The sequence below is a fragment of the Cryptomeria japonica genome, chromosome 2 (assembly GCF_030272615.1).
Source record: "Cryptomeria japonica chromosome 2, Sugi_1.0, whole genome shotgun sequence".
Classification (NCBI taxonomy): Eukaryota; Viridiplantae; Streptophyta; class Pinopsida; order Cupressales; family Cupressaceae; genus Cryptomeria; species Cryptomeria japonica.
In genome coordinates this window covers 529,724,093-529,750,285 of record NC_081406.1, presented here as the reverse complement: position 1 = coordinate 529,750,285, position 26,193 = coordinate 529,724,093, and the positions used below count along the sequence as shown (strand labels likewise).

Genomic DNA, 26,193 nt, shown 5'->3' with positions numbered 1-26,193 from the left:
TGTTCCATAACCTAGATAAAAACATATAGAAAAGTAATTTCAAAAATAGAGTAGAAAAAGTGTGTAGGATGGAATTGTGATCACAATAATGTCTAAGACAAAGTCATCACTACAATGGTTGTCATGATGTACAACTATAAAAATTAGAATCTAAATTGAATGAGTACCATTTTATCTTTCAACGGACATGGGGAAAATTCTAGGTGAAACATCGCATTCATGTAATAGAAACTAGCATTTGTGAGTAGTTTGCATCCAAGAAATCTATAGTACTTTGTTCCTCTTATAAAATACCTTGCAAAACTGACTCCCATGATATTCTCCATAGCAAGAAAACCCAGTGATCTGTAATGTTAGGACATATTGAGATCAATAATACAAAAGTGATGCTGCTTAATTTTTATATATCTGCTGTACTTTTAACATTGTCACCAACCTATTATAACAATTATTTTAAACTTCTAATATTAGAAACATCTATTCTGTCAAGACTGTTGATCTTCTCTGGTTTTTGTCTGGAAGACCATTCATTCTCAATACCAAACTGTAAACCTTCCAAATCTTCATTGTTTCCTTTGGGATCATGCAATTGGGTATCAGGAAATTGTATTTCTGTTTCTCTTGAAATCTTGTTATCATTTAATTTGCCCCATAGAACAGCATACAGACCCACAATAATCACTACTCCTCCCACAACACTGCATTTATACAAGAAATCTTATGAGTTCTAAGTTGGATAATAATTCATAAGACTGGGGTATTTGAAGGAATATTGACATACCTTCCCAAATGGATATTCTCAGCCAGTATAATGGATCCCATGAATGCCACAATAATGAGCCTTGATGGAAAAAATGCAGAGGCAAAAACAGGCCCTTTTAACCGCATGGCAACACCTTGAAAATAGTATGCCATTGCTGACGATACCACACCCTGCAATTAAAAAACCATCTTTCTTACAATGTTTTTTTAAGTGAGCAATTTTGAAGGAAAAAACATTTGTACTGTTTGGAGTCATGCCTCTTAAAATAAAATTTAAGTTGAGAGAAGAATTAGAATAAAAATACAAATTTTTTATTCTAAAATCTTTTTAGGAATATTAATATTTATTGTGTGTTGTTATTGAAAAGGGGTTGTAGTTCAATTGATGGGGTCATAGTGTGTCACACGATGCTATTGAAAATATCAATTTTATTATGATAATGCTATTGAAAATATGAAACCAAAGGGGTTTGAGTTCAACATGTTGGCAATTGACACTCATCCGGTAGTCACCTTCTGAGGTAAATTGCATTTTGGGTTGTCATTTATGTCAACTCATCTTTAGGTGTTGGTATTTCTCATTCGGAATCAATGTTTTATCTTTTTTGTCTTGATTGGGCCAACCGGTATACACACTTTGCTTCGCACTTGTTAACTGGTTAGTCTTGGTACAGGTAACGTATATTTGGGACATGGTTGAGTATAGGACCGATTAAGGCATTTTGGGACTCGGTAATGTCTTTGAAGGAATTTAAGGTAACGTGTGGGCCGACATCAGATATGATCATCAGGATAATAAATAACATACTTTGTGATCTGAAAGCCAAAGAACACATCATTTCATTACAAGGAAAGCTATCAGATGTTCAAGCTAAGAGGAAGGAAGTTTGTGATCAATTGCAAAATTAGAGTAGTGATGAAGAAGATGCCTTGAAAGATCAATGTCAGAAACTTACTCAGGAGAATACTACCTTGAAGAATGAAATGCAAGCCTTAACTATGAGAATGTGCAAGGAGATTGAAGATAGGAAGATGAATGAAGAAAACTTAGCTCATGCATTGAAGGACAAATTAGATGAATGAAAAAGACTGATACATGAGAATGACATGTTTAAATTTGAATTGATTCAATCTCGAAATAATGAACAGGAACTTGAGAGACATATCATAATCATGAGAGATGATTTAGCCACTACAAATGAGTACAAAGACAAGTTCAAAACTAGCTTTGCAAGAATTGATGAATTGCTAAAGAGTTAGAGAAATGTTAATGACAAGAGAGGTCTTGGATATGGAGTAGGAGAGAGCTCCGATACTGCACAATAGGATCAATCATCCGGTCAGAAGAAGAATCATGTGAAGCAGTCACCGTTGAGGAGGGACCTCAAAGAGATCAATTTGGATTGGTCAACAAGAGTAAACACAACGGAAATACAAAGATATGATGGAGGCAATGCAGAGCAGATTGTTTTATTGCATAAATTTTGATAACATCCAACCAGTAACAACTGGGTTACAACATACTGGCTCACAGGCCTGGTAGAATAGGTCACAACCGGGACCTTGAATCTTATGATCTATCTACTACACACAAACTAGCTACTTGATTCTCCCCTATGTCTCATTCTAATACGTAATTACAAATATATATATCAATCCAAAGGATCCAATTGACCCAAAAGGGATCAAAACCCGAAGAACAACGCTAACCTTCGCCAAGAGATTCCTTTGGAAAATCCAAAAGATGAAACGTAGATCATGGGAAAAAGGTTGGCCACATGCCAAGGAACATCAAAATCAACACCCAAGGGCTTGCAAGCTTCGGAAGGGGTTCCGGTAGATCACCAAAATAGGTCCAGGCAACCGGTCACAAGAAAATGTCATGGAAACTGGTAGCAAGATTTTGTTGGAAAATGATCGAAATGCGATGCGATCTAGAAGCCAGAAAGATGATCAAGTCTTCAAGTGAAATCCAACTCCACAGGATCCGGTGAGCCAAAACTGGAACACACAGAAAGGAAAACTAAAACTACAAACATAAAACAAAACAAAAAGGAAAATGTTTTTGGTGTTGGAATACAAGGAATCCAATAACACTTAGAGGGGGAGGGGGGGTGAATCAATGTTCTACCAGTAAAAAAAGATTTTAACTTATTATAACATACATATAAACCAGTAAATGAAGAAACATATAACATGAAGTAAATAAACCTCAAAGAGGAAAAACCACAGTGGGATTTGTGACCCACAATATCAATTCAATTGCCATATGAAAGATATTACATAATATGGGGGCCTGCACATGCAGGAAGGCACACTGCCTAGAGCACACTGCTCAACACAAAAGAGTCTTACTGACTACAAGCTTCTACTGAGATAAAACAATAATGAACTCACAAAATGCATCTGCAATGCCAAAAAGAGTTCTGGTTAAAGCTCTGTTCTGTACCAATTCATAAACCCTGAACCCTTTTACCAGTATCTCCTTTCCTCCAAGAATGCTTTACAAACCATCTACTGATCACATCATGATATAATTTTTGCATATAAATGACCTACATACATATCCTTCGCATCACACTGTTATTCTACCTCGTCATATATCAAAATGACCTAATAAACTGACTTATATACCCTCTACAAACAATATGCCTTATGTTAGTTTACAATACATTACAAAACATATTCAATGTCGTCCCTATACAATAATTATAAAATGATTTTACAAATAAAACTTTTCGGATCCCAAACTAATGTCGGCTTCACTGAAGTGCTAGATGTTGGTGCGGGTGCCGATGATCACCTTGATTACTCCAATACTGGTATATGCCAGTGTATGCCTCCAATGCCGGTATATGCCTTCGATGGAATCTTGTTGCCATCAATGACAACATATGAATCCAATGAGTGTTAATTGCCAACATTTGGCTGATGCAAAATTGCTATGAATAGGGGATGCTCCTACATCAGACATCTGGGGTTATTGAAAAAGTGAGTCTCTCACTTTGTCGAGGTCAGAGGAAAACCAAGGTGATCTACCTCTGCCTGAGAAATCCAAGATGAATCTTCAATTGGTTTGTCCTTCAACTTCACAAGATATTCCTTATACTGACTGCTCCGGGTACTATGCCCAATCCTACTGTCCAAAATCTCTTCAATCTAATCCGGTTCCTTCCGGGGCAACTGTTTCTCCAAGTCTACAACACTATCCTCACTACATTCTGGTTCATGATACTCATGAAGATCTGCAATGTTGGATATAGGTGAAATACTTAGACTATTTGGTAACTCCACTTCATATGCATTTCCAGAACCGAACTTCCTCAAAATCCTGCAGGGTCCAAACTTCTTCATCTGCAACTTGTTAAGTTCCAATCAGGAATCTCTCTCTTGTCAGATACACCATCACTTCATTGCCAACTTCAAATTTCTTATGTCTCCTCTTCTCATCTGCCTTCTCTTTATACTTGTTGTTCATGTCTTCCAAATGTTGTTTAACCTAAATATGCAATGTTACCATGTGATCTACAAAGTCTTCTGCTTCTGAACTTCTCTGGTCTTCACTGCTAATGTCTCTCAACTCTGATATACCTCTAAGATGCACTCTGGTAACAATCTCAAAAGGTGTTTTTCTGGTACTTCTATTCACTAAATTATTGTAGGAAAACTCTGCTTGTGCAAGGATCAAATCCCAACTTCCAGTTTTTTCTCCCACTAAACATCTCAACAAATTTCCCAAACTCTGATTAACAACTTTTGTTTGTCCATCAGTTTGTGGATAAAAGTAGAACTGAACTTCCAATCTATCTTTATCTTCTTCCAAAGTGTTCTCCAAAAATAACCAACAAACTTAGTGTCTCTGTCTGAAACTATGCTCTTAGGTAATCCATGCAATCTCACCAGTTCCTTGAAAAATAGGTCTGCTACATGCAATGCATCTGATGTCTTCTTACAAGGTATGAAATGAGCCATCTTCGAGAATCTATCAACTACCACAAATATAGAATCATTCCCTCTCAACATTTTAGGCAATCCAAGTACAAAATCCATGCTTATATCCTCCCAAGGTCTTACCGGTACTGTCAAAGGTTTATACAATCCCACATTCTGACTACTACCCTTTGCAACTTGACAAACTCTACAACTCTGCACGTATCTCTTAACATCCTGATGAATCTGGGGCCAAAAGTACTGCTCACTCACCAATGCTAATGTTTTGTCAATGCCAAAATGTCCAGCTAAAGCTCCACTATATTTCTCCTTTATCAGATTCTGTCTCATAGAACTCTTAGGCATGCACAACTGAAGTCCTTTGAATAACATCCCATCTTGAATGAAATAATCCAACAATTTGCTTCTATCTACCATAATCAGTTCTCTACATTCTTTCCAAGGATATGCAAAATCTGGGTCTTCATCATATAAGGTCTTCAAATATTCAAATCCTAATACTGTCACTATCATCTTTGTCAGCAAATTTCTTCTCCTACTCAATGCATCAACAAATTTGTTAGATTTCCCACTTCTACGCTTTAACACAAAGGTGTAACTTTGCAAGAAATCTATCCATCTCATATGTCTCTGATTCAACTTATTCCGACTATTTAAATACTGCAAATCTTGATGATCTGTATACAACACAAACTCCTTAGGCAACAAGTAATGTCTTCACTTCTTCAAGGCCGAAACTATGGCATAAAACTCTTGATCATACACTGAATATCTCCTCTGGGCATCATTCAATTTCTCATTGAAATAGGCTACTTCTCTTCATTCTTGACTCAAGACTGCTCCTATTGTTGTTCCACTTGCATCACATTGAAATACTTTATTGAAATCCGGTACAAGCTGCTCAGTCACTTTCTGCTTCAACAGTTCAAAACTTTTGTTTGCTCCGGTGGTCCACTTGAATTCCTTCTGATATCCTCTCATGGTCTCAGTCATAGGGTTACAAACTGAACTAAAATTTCTGATAAACTTTCGATAAAACCTAGCCAATCCATGAAATGATCTTACCTCTCCAATGCTTTCTGGTATAGGACATTCAACAATTGCTTTCACTTTCTCAGGGTCCATCTTTAAACCATCCTCAGATATCACAAATCCCAAATAGACTAACTCATCTTTCATGAAAGTACACTTCTTGATATTTATCAACAACTTCTCTTCTCTTAATTTTTGCAAAACTTGTCTTAACTACAACAAATGTTCCTCTCTTGTCTTACTGATAATAAGAATGTCACCCAAATATACAATAACAAACTTACCCAAGAATTTCTTCAATACTTCATTCATCAGCCTCATGAAAGTAATTAGTGCATTAGTCAATCCAAAAGGCATCACCAACCATTCATACAATCCTTCATTTGTCTTAAATGCTATTTTCCACTTATCATCTTCTCTGATCCTGATATGATGATATCCACTCTTCAAATCTATCTTTGTAAAGTATTTTGCTCCACTCAAACAATCCATTATGTCATCCATCCTAGGCAAAGGAAACCAATATTTCACTGTGATCTTGTTTATTTCTCTTGAATCGATACACATTCTCCACTCTTCATTCTTCTTAGGTGCTAATACTGTTGGTACTGCACAAGGGCTTAGACTCTCCTTGATCAAACCTTTCTTCAACAACTCCTGCACTTGTCTATTCAGTTCTTCATTTTTTACTGGTGTCAACCGGTGTCCAACTTTGTTAGGCAAAATAGCTCTGGGAACCAAGTCCATGCAATGACTAATACTTCTCACAAGTGGCAATCCATCAGGTACATTATCTGAAATGATGTCCTTATATTCTGTCAGCAAATCTTTTATTTCTTCCAGGTGTTCTCCTTCTAGTTCCAGTTTCTCAGTCTTCTTAGATATTAAGGTAAAACACACATCCTCATGTCTCAATCCATCCAGGAATTTCCTTCCATCTACCAAACAAATTTTAGCATTCGTACAGACTTCATTCTTCAAAGGTTCCTCCAAGGGTAACAAGGTTTGCTTCATCCCATTGGCCACAATAGTGTATGTATTCTTCCCCCCATCATGTACTACCTGTCTATCAAAATGCCAAGGTCTACCTGACAAAAGATGACAAATATCCATAGGCATAATATCACACAAGACTTCATCATGATAATTCCCAATTTTTAATTTCACCAAACATTGCTCACTTACTAACAACTTATGTTCATCTTGAATCCATGCTATATGATAAGGCTTAGGGTGTTTCAATCTCTCTAATTTCATCTTATTCGCCATCTCTTCTGAAACAAGATTATCTGAACTACCACTATCAATAACAACTTTAGCACACTTACTGGAAACCTTACATCTAATTTTGAACAGATTCTTCCTTTGCAAGGGCTCTTCATCTCCTCCGGTATGACACAAAGCTCTCCTCATCACCAACAGTTCTCCATCTTCGAGTTTATTGTCTGATCCAGTGGGGTTTTCTTCCACCATTGCTGCTCTTCTGGTAGTTTCTATCTTCTTACACTCGAATGCATGATGTCCTTCTCGTCTACACTTAAAGCAAGTTCCTCTAAATGTCCTCTTGTCTTTTCTCCCAAAATTCTCATTCCAGTAACCATCCGATTCTGTCCTCCGGTATAAATTTCTATCATCATTCCGATATGAATTAGATTCTTTGCTCACTTCCTTGTCCTTGTTCTGATATGTACTAGTTCCTCTTCCTCCAGTATATCCTCTTCCTCCTTGAAATTTTCCTCCGGTAAACCTTCCACCACTACCTCTCTGTCTCTACTCATGTCTTTTGTTTAACTTCTCTTCTGCCTTTAGGGCATAATGATAAGCCTCTTCAACACTCTCCAATTTGATCAAACTAAGTTCATATTATATAGACATTTGCAACCCATTCAAATAAATTTCAACTTGTTCAACTTCATCATCAACATATCCGGATCTGATATTTAACTTGTAGAATGCTTTAGTGTACTCCTTCACACTAGATTCCTTCTCTCTCAAATTCTACAACTTTCGAAACAAATCCACTTGATAATTCGCCAACACAAACTTTGATTTCGACTTAGCAATCATCTGATCCCATGTTTTAATATTCTCTTTACCTCTTCTTTGTCTATCAACTTGAAAATGCTCCCACCAAAGAGATGCATGACCTTTCAACCAGGTATAGGCATATTTCACCTTCCTCTCTTCTGCAGTGTTTTCAAAATCAAAATACTTCTCCATCTCTGAGATCCAATCCATCAATTCATCTGAATCTAACTTCCCATCATATTCTGGTGGGGTAAAATGAGGTTTAGTATTCTCCCTACTCAAAACCCTTAAAAACCTTTCCTCATCCAGATCAACCACCGGTAGATTTGCTTGTTCTGCCGGGGCTTCTTCTCCTTCATCTTTACTTACATCTTCAATATATCGGCCTCTTCTTTGGGTTATCTCCACGACTTTCAAATGGGCTGCTATTCCTTGCAACATCTTCATCACAGTAGGGTCTGCATTCCCACATGCTCCACCTTTCCCAACTCCTCTTTGTGCCATCGTTCATGCTTGTCCTCTGCAGCTGCAGGTCGGATCCGCAATCCTCCACCCTACAACAAAATTTTAGAACACACAAGCTCCAGAACGAAACTTCACTTTGATACCACTTGAAGAAGTCATCGGCGAGGAGGGACCTCAAAGAGATCAATCTAGACTAGTCAGTAAGAGTAAACACAACAGAAACACAAAGATATGATGGAGACAATGTAGAACATATTGTTTTATTGCATGAAATTTGATAACATACAACCGGTAACAACTGGGTTACAACATACCGACTCACAGGCCTGGTAGAATAGGTCACAACCGGGACCTTGAATCTTATGATCTATCTACTATGCACAGTCTAGCTACTTGATTCTCTCCTATGTCTCATTCTAATGCGTAATTACAAATATATATATTGATCCAAAGGATCCAGTCAGCCCAAAAGGTATCAAAACTCGAAGAACAAGACCTAACATGAAAATAACAAGGTCAACCTCCGCCAAGAGATTCCTCCGAAAAATCCAAAGGATGAAACATAGATTGCGGAAAAAAGATTGGCCACATGCCAAGGAACATCAAAATCAACGCCCAAGGCTCCGCAAGCTTCGGAAGGGGTTCTGGTAGATCACCAAAATAGGTCTAGGCAACTAGTAATAAAGGAACAACTGGTAACAAGAAACTGTCATGGCAATTAGTAGCAATATCTTGCCAAAAAATGATCCAAATGTGATGTGGTTTGGAAGCCAGAAAGATGATAAAGTCTTCAAGTAGAATCCAACTCGATAGGTTCTGGTGAGCCAAAACTGAGACACACAGAAAGGAAAACTGAAACTACAAACAAAAAACAAAACAAAAAGGGAAATGTTTTTGGTTGATGCAAGATTCCTATGAACTGGGGATGCTCCTGCATTATCATGCCAACAACCAGAACTAGAGATCATCGGTAAGATAGCCTAATGCTTAAAAATTCACTGGTACATGCTTTGTTTGCAATAGATATGGTCATATAGCAAGTCAGTGCAGAAACAAAGATAATTAGAACAATGCATCATTCACCGGTCTTGGAGATGTCAGATGTCATGCATATAGTAGATTTGGACATATGGCTAATCAATGTAGATAAAAAAGAAATCAAGGAAATTAAGGGTATAACAAAACAATTCAAAAGATTAATAGTCTGTTATGCATGCAACAAGATTGGACATATTGCTAAGTATTGCAGGAGTAAGAATCCACTGGTAGCTGATGGAAATGCAGATGAGAAAGGAAAGGCAAAAGTTGAAGATATCAAAAAGAAACATGAGAGAAGATGGGTTAGGGAATCAGATACTCCACTGGTAGATCAATTGGTAGAGCCATCAGGTCCTACATTGGAAGCAGGAACTTCAACCAATAACTAAGGCACTTTGCCTTAGGGGTAGGCAAATCATTGAAGATCATGTAGACACCCCAGATTAGGTTTGTAGTTAATGAATTCTATTTGTGGATGGTTTCTTAGGAGAATTCAAGTGTTTACCAGAGCCTATATGCAGGTTATGTGATCCGGTTAGATTCTCTGGTAGCATCTATGACAATGGAAAATTAGGGTTAATGGCAATAAAAGGGAAAAAGTTAAGCCATTTCTTCACACAATGATCAAGCATTCTGAAACGCGATTTCAAAGGCATTCAAGAGTCCAAAGGAAATTTGTGTGAGCTTTTGCATCTGAAGTGCATTTCATCATTCATCAAGTTATCAAGGTATTTACCATTTGCAGAAACCCTAGATATTTATCATGGCATTGTCATCGAACGTTGATACTCCTTTGGTAGTGGAAATTAAGGATTGCCCTCGTTTAGAATTAAGAAGCATCCTTTCAAAACTCTTTTGGATGATCCATTGGGAGCATTTTCAAGTGTTTGTCATGGTGTTATTCATATCGAAGATATTAGGGCATACATCCACTGCAACATTGAGGAGATCAGAAGTTATGAAATGTCTTGTGTATTCATTGAGCACTTGATCACTAACAATCAATTGAAACTAGAATATGCACATCTATAAAAGAAGGGTTTTACCTAGTTCATGGATTTTCCATCCTTTGACAAAGATGAATGGGTAAGGTATATTCTTAGCCGCATTCAAGGTGAATTCCTGTGGTTGGACCAGCCATACAAAATTACCGAGGAAGTCATCAAGAATATCACATGCCTTCATAAGGTCAGAGGTTTGCTAGGGCATAGGTCAAAATTCTCTAACACAGATTTCTACAAACTCATCGGTGCCACCTATGATGATAGATCGATGAGATTTGATGAATTAGGGATATTGATGTAAAATTTGCAGCGATGGTGATTGGCTACAAAGTCTATCAGTCAAACCGGCTGAAATCTGTCTTGGGAATCACCATTCTCATTGCATATCAGATGGTGAAGGAGGATGCAATCTATGCAGCGTAATGCTGAAGGAACTAATGACCAATCTCTAGAAGATAAAGCAAGACAAGAATAATACATTTTGGTATGGCTCTTTTATCATATGTTTGGCATTTTATTTTGTAAATATGGTTCCTAGTTATGGGAAGATTCAATGGGCTTTTGATAGACCATGTGCAACACAAATTGCACAAATATTAGACCAGCAAGGTGATGAGAAGCAAAAGGCTAACCTGTGGGCATTTTTCAAAACCTTTCAAGAAGAAATGAAAAACAAGGTTAGAATTCCAAAGGAAATGTTGAAAATATAAGGATACAATTTGCTTCATGGTTAATAAAGACGAATGTATGATGAGGTAGTGTAGCCTAGAATAATTTGGATCATGCCGATGAGATATGAAGTGGATGAGGCCACATTGGATGCTTATGCACATCATTTACTGAAAGATCCAGTTGATGAGAAAGAAGAAAAAATTGGTATTGCTTAGTATAAGGGGTTAAAAGTTCATCAGGAATGAGTTGCACCAGCCATTAGAAAGAAAATGACAAGGGTTGTAGCAAAACAACTAACTAGTGAAGGGAATGACAGGGAAGAGGTAGAGCAAAAGGTCAAAATCCTTGAGGCCTAGAGGAAGGAAGAACAAAAGTAGAAGAGAAAAGAGGAAAGATAGACTAAGAAGGCAACACAAGCTACACCCAATATGGTACTGATTGCCATTGATCCACCAACACAACTAGAAGGACCATCCGATGAAACTACAAGTTCTAAGCCTAAGGAACCAGTAAAGAAAAAGCAGAAACCTACTAGGCAGTACATGATTGTTTCTTTAGAGGAGACAAAATCAGAAGAAGAAATCCAGCAAGCTCCAAAGAAGAAAGGTGTTTTGCTAGAGTTGTGAGAGAGAAGAAGGTATACCTGAAGAAATAAATTATGAAGGAGCCTCCTCGAAAGACTCCTAAAATCACAATTGTACATAAAATGAATCCTAAGACTGATGAGTATAATGTGGATACCAATCCACCGGTTAACACTCCACCGGTTACTACTCAACCGACTAATGAGTCCAATTTTGAAGCCGATGATAAAGGTTTAGATGATAAAGTTTCTGATGAGGCACCTAAACAGAGTGAGGCACCAAGTGGCGAAGCCATCGGTGCATAGGAGGTATAGACTTCTGAGGATAAGATACCGATATACTTAGGGAAAAAGACAGAGTCAATCTTCCATTCTAGTTTGGCAATTGACACATCATCTTTAGCCAAAGGGAAATTACTAGAATTTACTATGAGTTTTGACAAGCCTTATCATTTGATGTCTCTGACAGAGAAATTTTTGGCCACTGCAGCACTTCAGGCACAAGCAACTCAGGAATTGGCACAGGAGGAGTCTAAAGATAGAGAGTTGATTCAAAATACTTTTGAAGTTTTGAACTGACTTGTATTGGAATTCTAGGCAAAGGAGAGTGCAAGCTCATCTGGTAAATTGTAGGAGATAATTGAATACATTCGTAAGCAATATGATTCTTTTGTTAAGTTTTTTGTAATTGAGGCTAAGGATAAATATGTTGAGGCCAGGAAGCAAACATTTTTGTAGATGATTGCATCTAAGAAGGCTAAACTTAAAACTTGTTTATAGTCCATTGATGTAGCATTAGTGGAAGGAGGTAAGGTTTATAAGACTTGTCTAGATTTTTCAACGCTTACTGCTTCCATGGACAAGGAAATTTTAGATTACAAGGGCTAGCTGCTATAGATTTTAGATTCTTATAATGCGGCAACAAATTTAACAAGTTCTTTAGAAGGTCTAGTTTTGGTAGTTATGGATCAGATTTTGAGGTTAGAAAAGGAAAGGGACAACACAATAAGGCGAGCTACGAAGCTCCAGAATTTCATTGGTCCCTGATTAGATAACCTGCAATGTCATAAAACAGATTGTATATCTAATATGCAATAGGAGGATCCCACTGAATCTTAGGCTATAGAATATTATGCCAGTCTCTTGAATGGATTCACCTCCATTCTTGATTCTCTTAAGGAAGGTTGGGACTCTTAATTTTTATTTTTTAAGACTTTATATGCTGACATTTTGAAGCTTGTATAGAACCAGTATGTATATATGTGTACAACATTTTTGGTGGGCACCCCGCTTTGTCATTGATGTCAAAGGGGGAGGAGTACAGTGAAAAATGAATGTATATCACAGGGGGAGTGTACAAATGTATATAGCTTCATGGATGTACAGATTAGGGGGAGCACTTTGAGGTAATATCATTTTTCACATGAGTGTTTCCATCAATGCCAAAGTGGGAGATTGTTGGCAATTGACACTCATCCGATAGTCACCTTCTGAGGTAAATTGCATTTTGTGTTGTCATTGATGGCAACTCATCTTCAAGTGTTGGTATTTCTCATCCAAAATCATTGTCTTATCATTTTTTCTTGATTGGGCCAACCAGTATACACACTTTGCTTCACACTTGTTAACCAGTTAGTCTTGGTACCGGTAACATATATTTGGGACCCGGTTAAGGTATTTTGGAACCCAATAATGTCTTTGAAGGAATTTAAGGTAGCACATGGGTCAACATCATATATGATCATCGAGATAATATATTACATACTTCATGATCTAGAAGCCGACAAGTTTATTTTTCATCTTGAGGCCGACATGATAAACAAGTTACAAGGGTATTTAAGGAGGATAATCTTAGCGATGGATTTCATGTAAGTGGTGATATGATTGGAGATGCAAATCAGTCAGAGATTGATGGTATGCAAATTGGTGTGTGAGTGATTGCATTTGTGCGTAGTTACACGTGCGCAATCCTAACCGGTATAGCATAATAGAGAAGAACATAGCAGAACAAAATATCATAATAACCAATTCAGAGGAGGTTGTTAGAGCTTAAACCAGAACTTATCTAGTATGGTTAGATTCACTATATAAGTTCATTTCTATTAAATCATTGTGTAATGTTGTGTAAGTCAGTGATAATTCTGTTTGAGCATTGAGCTCTAGGCGGTAAGCCTGATTGTATGTGCAATCCCCTTTATGTAATATTTGTATACCTTGATCAAGTATATATATATATATATATATATATATATATATATATATATATATATATATATATATATATATATATATATATATATATATATATATATATATATATATATATATATATATATATATATATATATATATATATTGTGGGTATCAGACCCACCGAGGTTTTTCCATTTATAGGGTTTTCCATGTAAAAATATTGGTGTTATGGTATGGCTGCTTTATGTGTTGATTTGTTTATGCACTTTAATTTTATATTTTGTTAACCAGTTTATCAACATTAAGTTCAAAAATTCACTTACCAGTAGAACACTGATTCACCCCACCCCCCCCTCCCCTCTTAGTGTTATTGGATTCCAACACAACGATGGTGTACCACACCGTCCACTGAAGTATACATTCCTAGAAATATAGTGAGGGCTACGTTTGATATTTATATTTACTCAATATGTTGCAATCAGCTTAAGGGCAAATACTTGATATCTAGGTAACTTAGTTGTGTGTGTGTGTGTGTGTGTGTGTGTGTGTGTGTGTGTGTGTGTGTGTGTGTGTGTGTGTGTGTGTGTGTGTGTGTGTGTGTGAGTGAAATTTGCATACTCATGCCAATTTGTGTTTAGTTTTGTGCCCTTTTTGAGAGTATGAGGGTTAGACCTAATATTTATATTTACTCAACATGTTTTAATCAACTTAAGGGAAGATAATTGATATCTACATAACTTAGTTGTGTGTGTGTGTGTGTAATTTGAATACTCATGCCAATTCGTGTTTAGTTTTGTTCCCCTTTTTGAGAGAATGCCTTATTGCAATTAATATCAATAAATGGTGCAATCTTGTGAAATTTTTAACTCATTCTATTAGCCTTTACCTATACCCATTTATACACATTCACGCATATATAATTGTACCTATCTATTCGTACACATGTTCTCATACAATTGACATTTATTTCACCATTCATATCTAGAGATTTGTTCTTTGCATATAAATTACCATTCTTTTATCATAGTCAATCCCATGGATGCATATGTGATCCCATGTTCATGGATTTGACCTTTAAAATTTAAAATTTTGAATTCAAATTTGGTTGACTCTTGTCCATTTCACTAGCAAACATGAGCCAACTAAAAATATATGTATGCTATTATTTCTATTCCTATATTTGAAATAATTTAATTAGATTCATTTAATAATATTATCTCACATTAAAAATTTATTTTATTATTATTTGCATTAAATAAATAATCAAACTAGGATCACTTTGCACTAAAATGGATCACCATTTGTATAATCTTCTAGTGCATTTGCATGTTTTTTCAATTTGTATTGATCCTTGCATGATAATAAATTATTTTTAGGGGTTGACATAGGATAATGTGTCCTCTAGTGATCTTGTAACCCTCTATTTAGGTATTTTTAAATACTATTAGCCATCATAGTAGAGTAGACATTAGTGAATTTGGTGAATTAGAGAGAAGTCAACATGTAGGATAGGATTAACATGTTAGGGATAAAGCTCATGGATAAGAAAAATGATTCAAATAGGTGGATTCAACTTAGAAAAAGGTTATAGTCTCTATATAGAAATTGAGATGAAATATTGACAAATCTAGGATAAATTCCAAAGCCCAAGACACTCAAGTTCTAGAGCTACATTAGAATCATCCACTTTTATTTCTAGAGATAATTATATCTATCCACCACACTAATTTTCTTGGGATAGCATTTACTAATTCATTTGTCACACCATGATTATAAAGTAACTAATCTAGGTTGATTATGCATATGCATTTTATGGATAAGCCTAGATTAAGCTTAGGAAAAGTTTATTTTCCTTCACATTTGGCTGATTTTTTATATCTTATTGTCATATTTGATTCCCATTTTATCTTTGTTATTTATTCATACATTCTTATTTTAGGTTTTGGTATACTTATTTATAGATGCAATTGTTCACCTAACCTATTAACATTGGAATTAGCTTTATAGTTTATATTTTTTTATTTTATTTCTATCTAATATATTTCTAAATTTTTAGTTTTACAATATGATTGATTATCCTTTTGTCCTAGTATTGTTTATGCTATGAGCTACTCTTGATCCTTATCTCCCATTGATGACTGTTCACATAAAACCTAATATGGTTCCTCATTTTGAAAATAATGATATATATAATTGTGTTAATGGTGATACTAACATGTAGTTGATAAAAATATTATTATGATGTATGTGTGTGGATCAACAAGACCTTACACTTTTAGAAAATCATTAATTGATATAAATCTATGAAAATTCAATCCCCTACTTTATCAATGACAATACATTAGTGGAATGTCCTCGTGCAACAAATTTTGTACAAAATATTATATCCTTATCAAACCCTTCTAATGGTTTATCCTCCAACCCCACCCATCACTTCCATCACCACAACCACTCTTAGCCCCACTATTAATCCTCTCTCCATTATTCCTACCCTAGGATTCTCCATTGGCTTTACTCTCCAATATTTCTTACCCGCTAGTTATTATTTTACCATTATGACCATTAGTGGTTCTCATATGCTTTATATAATTTCACATATATTACATCCTTCTACCCATATAATTGTCAATGTTACATCCTCCTTCATATGTGTTATGACATTTTTCGAAAATAAATGCAAAAAATAGAAATACATCAGACCACTTTGAGGGGGTGACCTCCAGTAATTAGATAATAACATATTAATTAAAAATAATATACGATATGATGGTATGGGAGATAGTTCTCATCCTTACGTATAGGCTTAACTATATAGGGACACACCCTTTCATCTTAATTAAGAGGGATTAGTGTATTGACTAATATCTATGTTAGGGTTGACCATGCTATGAGTGATTCATTTATTAGACTTAGGAATTTATAAAATATACTTAGGAATATAAGATATTAGGATCATACCATTCCCTTCCCCTTCAAAATATTATTTCTCTCAATGTTTATCAATTCTAAAAAATTTCATATGAATAATTCATCATTCCATGTTGCATCTTCAATTATAAAATTATCCCACTTGATTAAGAAATTTGAGGTTGCTCTATTTTACAATCTAATTTTGTAAATTCCATCATTTTTTAAATATTTTGTATGAATACTTTTTCTATGGTCCTTGCATGAAATGTATGAGAGAATCCACATAAATGTGCACACTTAATGAGTCTAAAATATGCAAAGAAACTTGCATCAAGATTACTTGACTTTGACAAGCCCACAATGAAGTCTATTAATTTTTTTCCCAATTTTGTTTTGGAATGCCTAATATTTGTAAGAGGCCTAGAGTATTTATTGTTTCTCTTTTATTTTTTTGGCGTATCAAACATTTATCCACAAGTTTTTGGTCATTCACTTTAATACCTTCCCAAAAGAAATCTTTCTTATGAATGTTAAAAATATTCTATAGTATCTTGTTAGTCCCAAAAATTCTACCTTATTAGGGTCCATCTTAACACATTTAGGTGACATCAAATTTCCTTCTACTTCTTTCACTCTAAAGACATATTTGGATAGATTTATTATCTCTTTATTTATTAGCTAGAAAATTTTAAACTTATCTTTATGAGTGATCTTGTTTAGCTCTTTGTATTGTGAGCACAATCTTCATGGATCATCCTTTTTTTATGAATTATCATAAGGGATAAATAGGTACATATTTTGGGATAAATAATGATTATTGTTATTAATCAAATATCATGATTATAGTCTTTGATTAGGGGTACAACCTTGGATTCTTGAAATAGTTGTTGACAATGTTCAATAATTTCTTAAATTTTTGGGTGATCTTGAGTTGTCACATATATCTTGCTTCTATAAAATGTAATTGAGCCCTTACATTATAAGAAACTTTCTCGAGTATTTTATTCATCCTATGGAAGCTAATAACTACAATTGGTGGTGATAATATCCCCAAAAGTTCATACTTTTCCTATGTGTACTAAAAGTCATGGATACGTCTAAAAAATTGAAAGATATTGCTCCTAGTTGTTTAAGCCATTGTACACACAAAACTACATCCACATACCTAATAGGGAGAGAAAATGTTTATGAATCCAATTGATAATTTCCAATTAAGAGTTTAATATGATGACATTTACCACCACAAGATAGTTGTTTTCCATCATCTATAATGACTTAAAATCAGGGATAGGAGAAAATAAAAAAATTGAGCTCATGGAATAACCTTCTATCAATAAAGTTGTGTGTGCTACCATTATCAACCAACACTTTCACATTTTGATTTTCAATATTACCAATTAATTTGAGTGTTTGTGGTGTATTTTTTCCATTCAATGCATGGAGGGAGATAACATTTCTTTCTTTTCCTTGGAATCCTATTTCTTGAGTTTTATATTTGGTTCTTTTAGAAGTACTTCTCCCTCTTCTTCAAACTCATTTACTTTCTCACCATGCCAAAACACTTATGACTACTTGATCCTTTTTATTTTTTCTTTATCTCTTCTTGAGGAGAGAACTTACTACTTCATCTTAGGTTAAATAATTCGTCCATGTTTTCACTAGTAGGATTAGTCACATTTTTGTTAGTTACTCTCATTGTTTCACCTTTGGTGGTGTTTTGTTTCTCAATATCTAATGCCTGTTATATAACTTTTGTAACTATACAAGGTTCCAACAAATAAAAATCATCTTGAATTTGGTCCTTAAGTCCATTGATTTTCAATTGTATCCTTTGGTAAGGTGACACCTTGGAAGCTTGAAGTACCAATATCAAATACTCAACATTATATTTAGCTAAAGATCTTAATCGTTTTAAATTCTTTAGTTGGTTAAACTAGCTTCTAGTACATGTTTGTTCATGGAAGTTCACTAATTCTTTATTAAATTCTTTTCATCTAAAAATTTGTCCTTGTCTATCACTCATCTTCCATTGGTACCAGTGGTAAGGTCCTAGTTCAAAATATTGTAAGGCTATGTCAACCATGTCATTATTTGGTATATAGTGAAGTTTAAACTGTTGTTCTATGAGTCTTATCCATGAAATTATATTTCTACCATTAGATTTATGAATACTTATTCTTGGTAGGTATGATTTTACCTTAAAAATGTTCTTTTATTCATTGATTTGGTTTATTAAGGTCATACCCACGTTGTTGGTTTTTTTGTGAATTTAATTCTAATAATAGTTCTTTTGTAAACTTATTTAAACCCTCATTTAAATATTTTACAAATGGGTCAAAAAAATTATCTTTAATGAAATGTACCATTTTTTTATGTCCCTGTGGTCAAGTATTCTCTTAATTTTAGGTGGTGAGAAATAAAATGGCTCCTTATATTTTGTATGTGGAGAAAGGTGCTATAATCCTACTTGGATGACATGAATTTGATTATATTTTTATTTTCAGATTTATTAATGTACGACAAAAATAAATCTTAAAAAAATTGTTGGAGTTATTAGGACATTTATCCAATTAGTTATTAATTAATCCCTTTATTACTTTCCACTTAAGTTAAACTTAGGTGCTTTTTATTATCTAGAGTTTTCTTTTCTAGCATTAATTCTAGATGTAGTTGAGCTTAATTTAGCTCCTACTTTGCATTGCTTTAGTTCTCCTAAATTTAGTATTAGGGTTTTTCACCTAGGATTTCATTCATTCTTTAGAAGGATTCATTCATTCATTGTAATTATATCTCTATTTTTTTTTGCAATATAATACATAATTCTTTGGTTGTTATAGAGAATATTATCTTTGCTTGATCTCTTTTGTGTGACATGTGTTTTTCTTGCAGATGAAGCTTGGTTTATGTGGTTGATCATCAACTTCTATGTGGTATCAGAGTTTTTATGTCAAGTTCCTATCCACTTGCTTGAGGGATCCTGTTGCAAATATAAGTTCTTATTGTCATTGATGTCAAACTTGTTGATCAGAATGAGCAACTTGGTTATACTCTTTTGTTTGAATGTGGTTTGGTATAGTACAATTATAGTGGGATATCAATATGATCATGTAAATGTGTGTAGTCTATTTGTGGTTACTTCAAAAGGCTTATACATATGAACCATGATGTATCTTGAAGTTTCTGGAGCTTTGGTGTTGGTTTCTTAGATCCACAATTGGTGTTTAGTCAAGTGTGATTGTTCCAGTATCAGTGTAAAGGAATGTGTTGCATTCTATAAATACCAGTACTTTGGTGATGTAATTTAATTTCTCAGTGTTGTGGGTATTTGTTGATTCTATCTTGGGCATTTGCAAGTACTCTTAGTGGTCTGTATTGAAGTTTGTGCAAAGTTATGGTTATGTGTTGTGATAGTATTGTATTTTTCACTTGACCTATTGTGTTTTGGTTTGTGTGGATCTATGGAAAATGTTTTAGGATTGATAGGAAGGTGTGTCAACATGGTGTGATAGATCACATATCTCATTTTGCTTTTCACATTGTGTTATTGGAGTTTGTTTTTGCATCGATAATTTTGTATTTGTACATTACATCTAATTAGGCAGACCTAATTAATGTCATTGAGGTTGTGATTGGTATATAAAGGGTGGAATCATTATGGAGAGACATAGATAATTTTTGTGTTCTGTGTGAAGTATATGCAAAGCAGTACAATGGTCTAGAAGTATTTCAGAGCAATGATGAAGATAATTTCTAATATGTTTTGAATTGTGAACTATGAAAAGCATTTCAGTAGATCTTGTTCTTTATAGTTCAACCCTATTGATGTATTTCTATTAGAAGTATTGTGTCTTTCCCTAAACAAGTGATCTTCAAAGTTTGCAAGTCTCTTTTATATCTTGCCCTAAGGTTGTGTGCCTTAGCCTTGTAAGTCATCTTAGGGGCAGTGAACTCCTTGGCCTCTGGCCTAAACATTGTAATAAGTTTATCATATAGTGGGGCAATTTTCATCATGGTTTTTATCAGTTTGGGTTTTCCATGTAAAAATATTAGCGTTCTTGTGTGGTTGTTTTTGTGGTTTTAGTTGTTTACTTTTATGCATAAGGGATATCAAATGAATGATAAGTAAGAAGGCTAATTCTGATTAAGTTTTTGTATATGTTGGTTCACCCCCTTCTCATAATTAGGTAGTGTTGAACAATTGGTATCAAAGCATGTTCCTAAAATTATAGCCTAACGACTGAGGTAGATCTAGGTTTTAAACACTATGTTTTCAGAAAGAGATTTGGATGCTATGGAACAACATGAATGGGATAGTGATCACATTTAAATTTTAGGTTCATTCCTAATAACAAGTATTCAGGCAACACTAGCTCCTAACTCTTCCTTGGAGAAAGCTCCATCAAATCACATGGTTCAGAGATTTTTTTTTGTTGGATTAACATTATTAGGAAATTCCATGAGTATATGAATATTCTCTTGAATATTATGTAGGAATATAAAATAATCATGTTCCTTTTCAATGTATATTACGTCATTCAATCTCTTGTAAGGCTCTCAATTATATGAAGAACCTTTCTTTCACTCCATAATATAAATTTGTTCTTATGAAGTGGAATGACAACTGATGAGCCTATAAAATGTCCTATTTATTCTATTATTTATGTCACTTTATTCCATGTTTATAATTCCATTCCAACACATTTTCCAACTTTACCTTATTTCCATGAAGCATTGATTATGAAAAATGATGATTAATAAAAAATTATATGTTTAGTTAGTTGATAATTAAATAATGGTAAATTATTACATGAATGATGATTATCAAATGTTTAGTGTTTTAGATAGATTAACATGTTGTTTGTAAGAAATTTGAGTCACTCATGGGGCTAGAAAGAAGAAGAAGCCAGTCAACAGTTTCCGCCATGAAGTTATTGACTAGAAGTGTAGAAAAAGTCAAAACCCAATTTTACTAAATATCTCCCTCATTTATTAATGAAATTTAGATATTAAAAATGATTTGTAAATCTTAAAAGGAAATCTAAATAATAATTAAAGTATTTGATATGATTCGCAATAGTTAAGGAGCATCATTCACTAGAAGTTGTTTGAGACAAAATTAGTGCAACGATAGGAAAGGCAATAGACTTAGTCAAACCTCTTTCATTTATTGTAATTTGAGTTTCAAATTGACAGGTGGTTGTATATGAGTTTTAATCTATTTATGAACACCAACAAAACTCTAGAGAATTATATTTTTAATAAAATATTCCAAACAAACTCTTATTCTAATTAGCCAAAAGACAAGTTGTAATAGGGCTCTATTTCTTAGTCATTTTTTTGTTGTCACTTGGAAGAATAAGTCTCTTCCTTGTTTAAAATAAGGAAGGGACACGTATTAGATGTTTGTTAGAGATTTAATTAGCTTATATATTCAAATTTATAATTAAGCAAAGAGTATTAGATGGTAATTAGGATTTTTAGAGTCATCATTCTGTAGCAACAAATTTGTAGTAGCAACAATTTTAATATAAGCAACATATTGTATTTTTAATAAAGCAAGTTACTTGTGTATGAGTTTTTAGAACTTGGCCAAGAGTGTAATTATCTGAGAAAGGGCCCCTCGAGATATTTTGCACCTTTGATAGTTATAGTAGCAAAACCCACAACAAACCGCTATGTTATTACACAGTTTCCTGCAACCATTGTTGAGCAATTAGATTTATTTTCAACACTGTTATGTTTCCAGTTTTGTTTATTACTTTCAACTAATTTTCTATAAACATTGATAGAATAAATTAGAGAATTCCATAGTGAATATACAATGTTGACCCATTTCAAGTTCATGTCCCCAGGTTGACAATAAAATGTAGCTCCTAGTCCATTAAGCGTTGCTCAAATTGGATAACTATCCTTGAGTTAGGAAAGCTACTAGAACCGAATCTTAATTGGAATTAGAATCCTCAACATTTTTGGTGCTATTTCCAAGGATGGGTCAAGCTATGAGAGTCTCTAAGTTTTTTTGAAGCTTTTTCCTATTTTTTTAGAATCATAGTTTTCATTCAAAGGACTTAGGCTTATTAGGCATTTTGTAAAGTACCGCAAGCAATAATAGAGGAACACAAAATTTCTAGATCCATGAAGCATAATAACATGATGTGTAAGTTGGATATTGTTGAAGATATTTTTGCAAGCATCATAGAAGACTTTTTCAAATATTGATGTCAAATAAAAATTCATTCTTCAAGAAAAAGAGAACCTTGATGTTCCTATGAATCCTCAAGAAAGCTGCCATAAACTAAAAATCAATCCCCTCATGCAAAAAAGTAAAGAAGATATTGAAGAAGACCAATTTTGAGATGATTTAGAGGTGTTTTTATTAACTATAGATTATAAGCTAGTATCTTTTGTAGAGAAAAATCATGAGCAACATTAAGATGGTGCAATTTTCTTTGTGCTTCTATCATATCAATCACACAAATTGGTGTTTAGAAATCAAGAAGAGGACAAGGAGGCTAATGAATACTAAGAGGGGGGGGGGGTTGAATTAGTATGCCAAAAATTTCTGTACTTAAAGACTTTACTATTCTAACAGTAAATCAGTAAAGCAGTTTAGCAAACAAACTGGTTAGAACACATGCAAACCAAATAGCAAATAATGCATTCACCCATAGAAGCACAAACACCATAACACAAGATATTTTGACATGGAAACCCAAATGGGAAAAACCATGGTGAGATGAAACTCACAAGTAACTATCTGCAGAATAGGAACCAGACCGGTTAAGGTCATACAATGTTCTTTACCAGACAGATCCTGTTAGGAATATCAATCTCTGTTAGGAGATAAGTCCGATTAAAGACTACCTTGCTAGAGGATTTTAGATCCATAGATGTGAACCACCTTGTTAGAGGATTTACAAAAGGCTGTTTGGGCCTACCCGGTTAAGGGCTTCAGACTTGTCGAAGATGTGAGTAATCAACAAGTGAGTGATCTAGCAAATATCATAGATTGCTTGGTTAGATCCTTGATAGCTCATTCCTAATGCATTCCAGCATTACTTCAGTCTTCAACACATTCATACTCTACCTTTTTCTCACATACATGAACTTCTCTTCTATAATCTCACTTACAAAAACTCATAAACCACCTTAAACCCTTGCAACAACTAAAACCACAGACATGATGTCATTATAAAGGAATCTGATTTCATGTCGGTCCAATAGGATTACAATACAATTTCCTAGGTTCAATGCATCTAGACATATTTGGTAACACGACACAAAAAGCACTGCCATAGTGTCAACACCACAAAACAATCGGTGGATGGTAACTCATCGCAAAATGCTAGTTGGTAACTCATCACAGAGTATTACTGGTTCAAACAAAATACCGGTTAAAGCAAAATACTGGTTGCCGGTTTGAAAAAAATGTAACGACGCACCATAATTAATTCAACAAAATTGAGTATTTTTTTTTTTTTTTGTGAGTTTAATTTAATCATTATGTTTTATTCAATTGCATACTCTAGGCATCCATCGATTAGGATTAGGCATTCACAATGGTTAGTGGGAGTGGGGCCCCACGGTCCCCTCCACTACCCTGTGGCCACTGCCGCAGCAGTGACCGTAGGCTAGTGGAGGGTACCGTAACTCCCCCTGTGGAGTACTATCTTCGTCCTCCACCTGCGAGCCGGTACGCATGGTACCATGTCGTGCGATGGAACATTTAAACGCTTCACATACCAATAATATCATATGCATTTATATATATATATATATATATATATATATATATATATATATACATATATATCTATGTATGTATGTATGTATGTATGTATGTATGTATGTATACATACATACATACATACATACATATATATACATACATACATACATATATATATACATATACATACATACATACATATATATATATGTATGTATGTATGTATGTATGTATGTATGTATGTATATATATATATATATATATATATATATATATATATATAGTTCATTTCAAATATTAATTTGTATAAAATTGAATACATAAACAGGTATGTAATATTAATATTAATGTAAGAGAGATTATCATATTAAACCTAGGGACGAAATATAATAGAGAAATAAGATAACCAGAGAAGGATTATTTATTCTTTCACAGAGAGATTTGTTCTTTACATAGGGAGATTTATTCACAGAGAAGGGAGATTAATTTATTCATACACACAGAGAGATTTATTCACAGAGAAAGAAATATTAATTTATTCACAGAGAATTTATATAACCAGATAATGAAATCAAATGAGATTATCACAGAGGAAATAATCATAGCGAAAATCTATCCTTTCATTTCAACTAATTTTTACAGAGAAAATATATATATACAAGATAATGGAAAATATGTATAGAATCAAATGAGAAACATAGAGAAACATTCATAGCGAGATCTAAGAGATTCAGATTTTTTTTATTCGAAAATCAGAGAGATGAATTAGAGGGAGAAATCTAGTTCTTCAACAAGAAACTGAAATAAAATGATCTAATCTAATTTTTTTTTTCAACAAGAAATTGAAATAAATTGATCTAAACTAATTCTTCAACAATAACTGAAATAGATTGATCAAATCTAATTCTTCAACAAGAAACTGAAATAAATCGATCTAATCTAAATTTTTTTTTTCAACAAGAAACTAAAATAAATTGATCTAAACTAATTCTTCAACAAGAACTGAAATAGATTGATCAAATATAATTCTTCAACAAGAAACTGAAATAAATCGATCTAATCTAATTCTTCAACAAAAAACTAAATAAATTGATCTAATCTAATTCGCAGCAAGAATAAGATGCAAGATTCAAAAATAAAATAAACTAAATAAGAAGAACCTGTATACTTGCAATTGATGTAGAATCCCCTATGAATCCTTCAATTATCCTCCCTTGATCCTTCAAACTTGAAAGAAATCCTCCAAAGCAATCTTAACTATTTTCAAAAGAATGAAATATGACTACAAAAAGAATTTCTTGAGAGAAGAATTTCTCTATGGACTAACCAACTCCTATCTTTGAAAACTTGCATATCATTTATAAGAAAAATCCCTATATTCCACTATTTATAATTTTAATTAAAAAAAGAGATTCTTTCCCAATTTTGGATTTCATGCAAATTGATTAGACTTAGTGGGAGGAGTTACATGCAAGGTGGTGGAGAATCCTCTAGAAGCTTCTTATTCTTCCTACAACATGTGCCATAATTGGATGAGGAAAACTAAATAAATAATTAAGAAAAATGTATATTTTCCATGTGTGTGTGTGTGTTTTATTATTTTATCCCTTTATAATATTCATTCATTCATTTAAATAGTTTATCAAAAAAAATATAATAGAGTTTGTATTTTAAACCCAAAGGTGATAAGGGAGGGTTGTGACATCCTCCCACCCTTAATTTGTGCATCGTCCCGATGCACTTATTGAATGCATCCAAGAGTCTATAGTTTATGATTAAAACAAAAAAGGGAACAACTACTACATCTCCTTAGTATCTTCCCACGT

General features: G+C 33.9%; 1 protein-coding gene across 1 annotated transcript in view; it reads right to left on the bottom strand.

Moving 5' to 3' along the window:
- Window positions 1–448: 448 nt before the first annotated feature.
- Window positions 449–26,193, bottom strand: part of LOC131052188 (WAT1-related protein At1g21890-like) — a 90,050-nt gene continuing 64,305 nt past the window's right edge. Inside the window, exons 6-7 of the mRNA XM_059215313.1 lie at window positions 782–933; window positions 449–698 (exon numbers count right to left, since the gene is read on the bottom strand). Of these exons, the coding sequence (XP_059071296.1) occupies window positions 449–698; window positions 782–933 (402 nt within the window). The remainder of the gene's footprint in view (window positions 699–781; window positions 934–26,193) is intronic.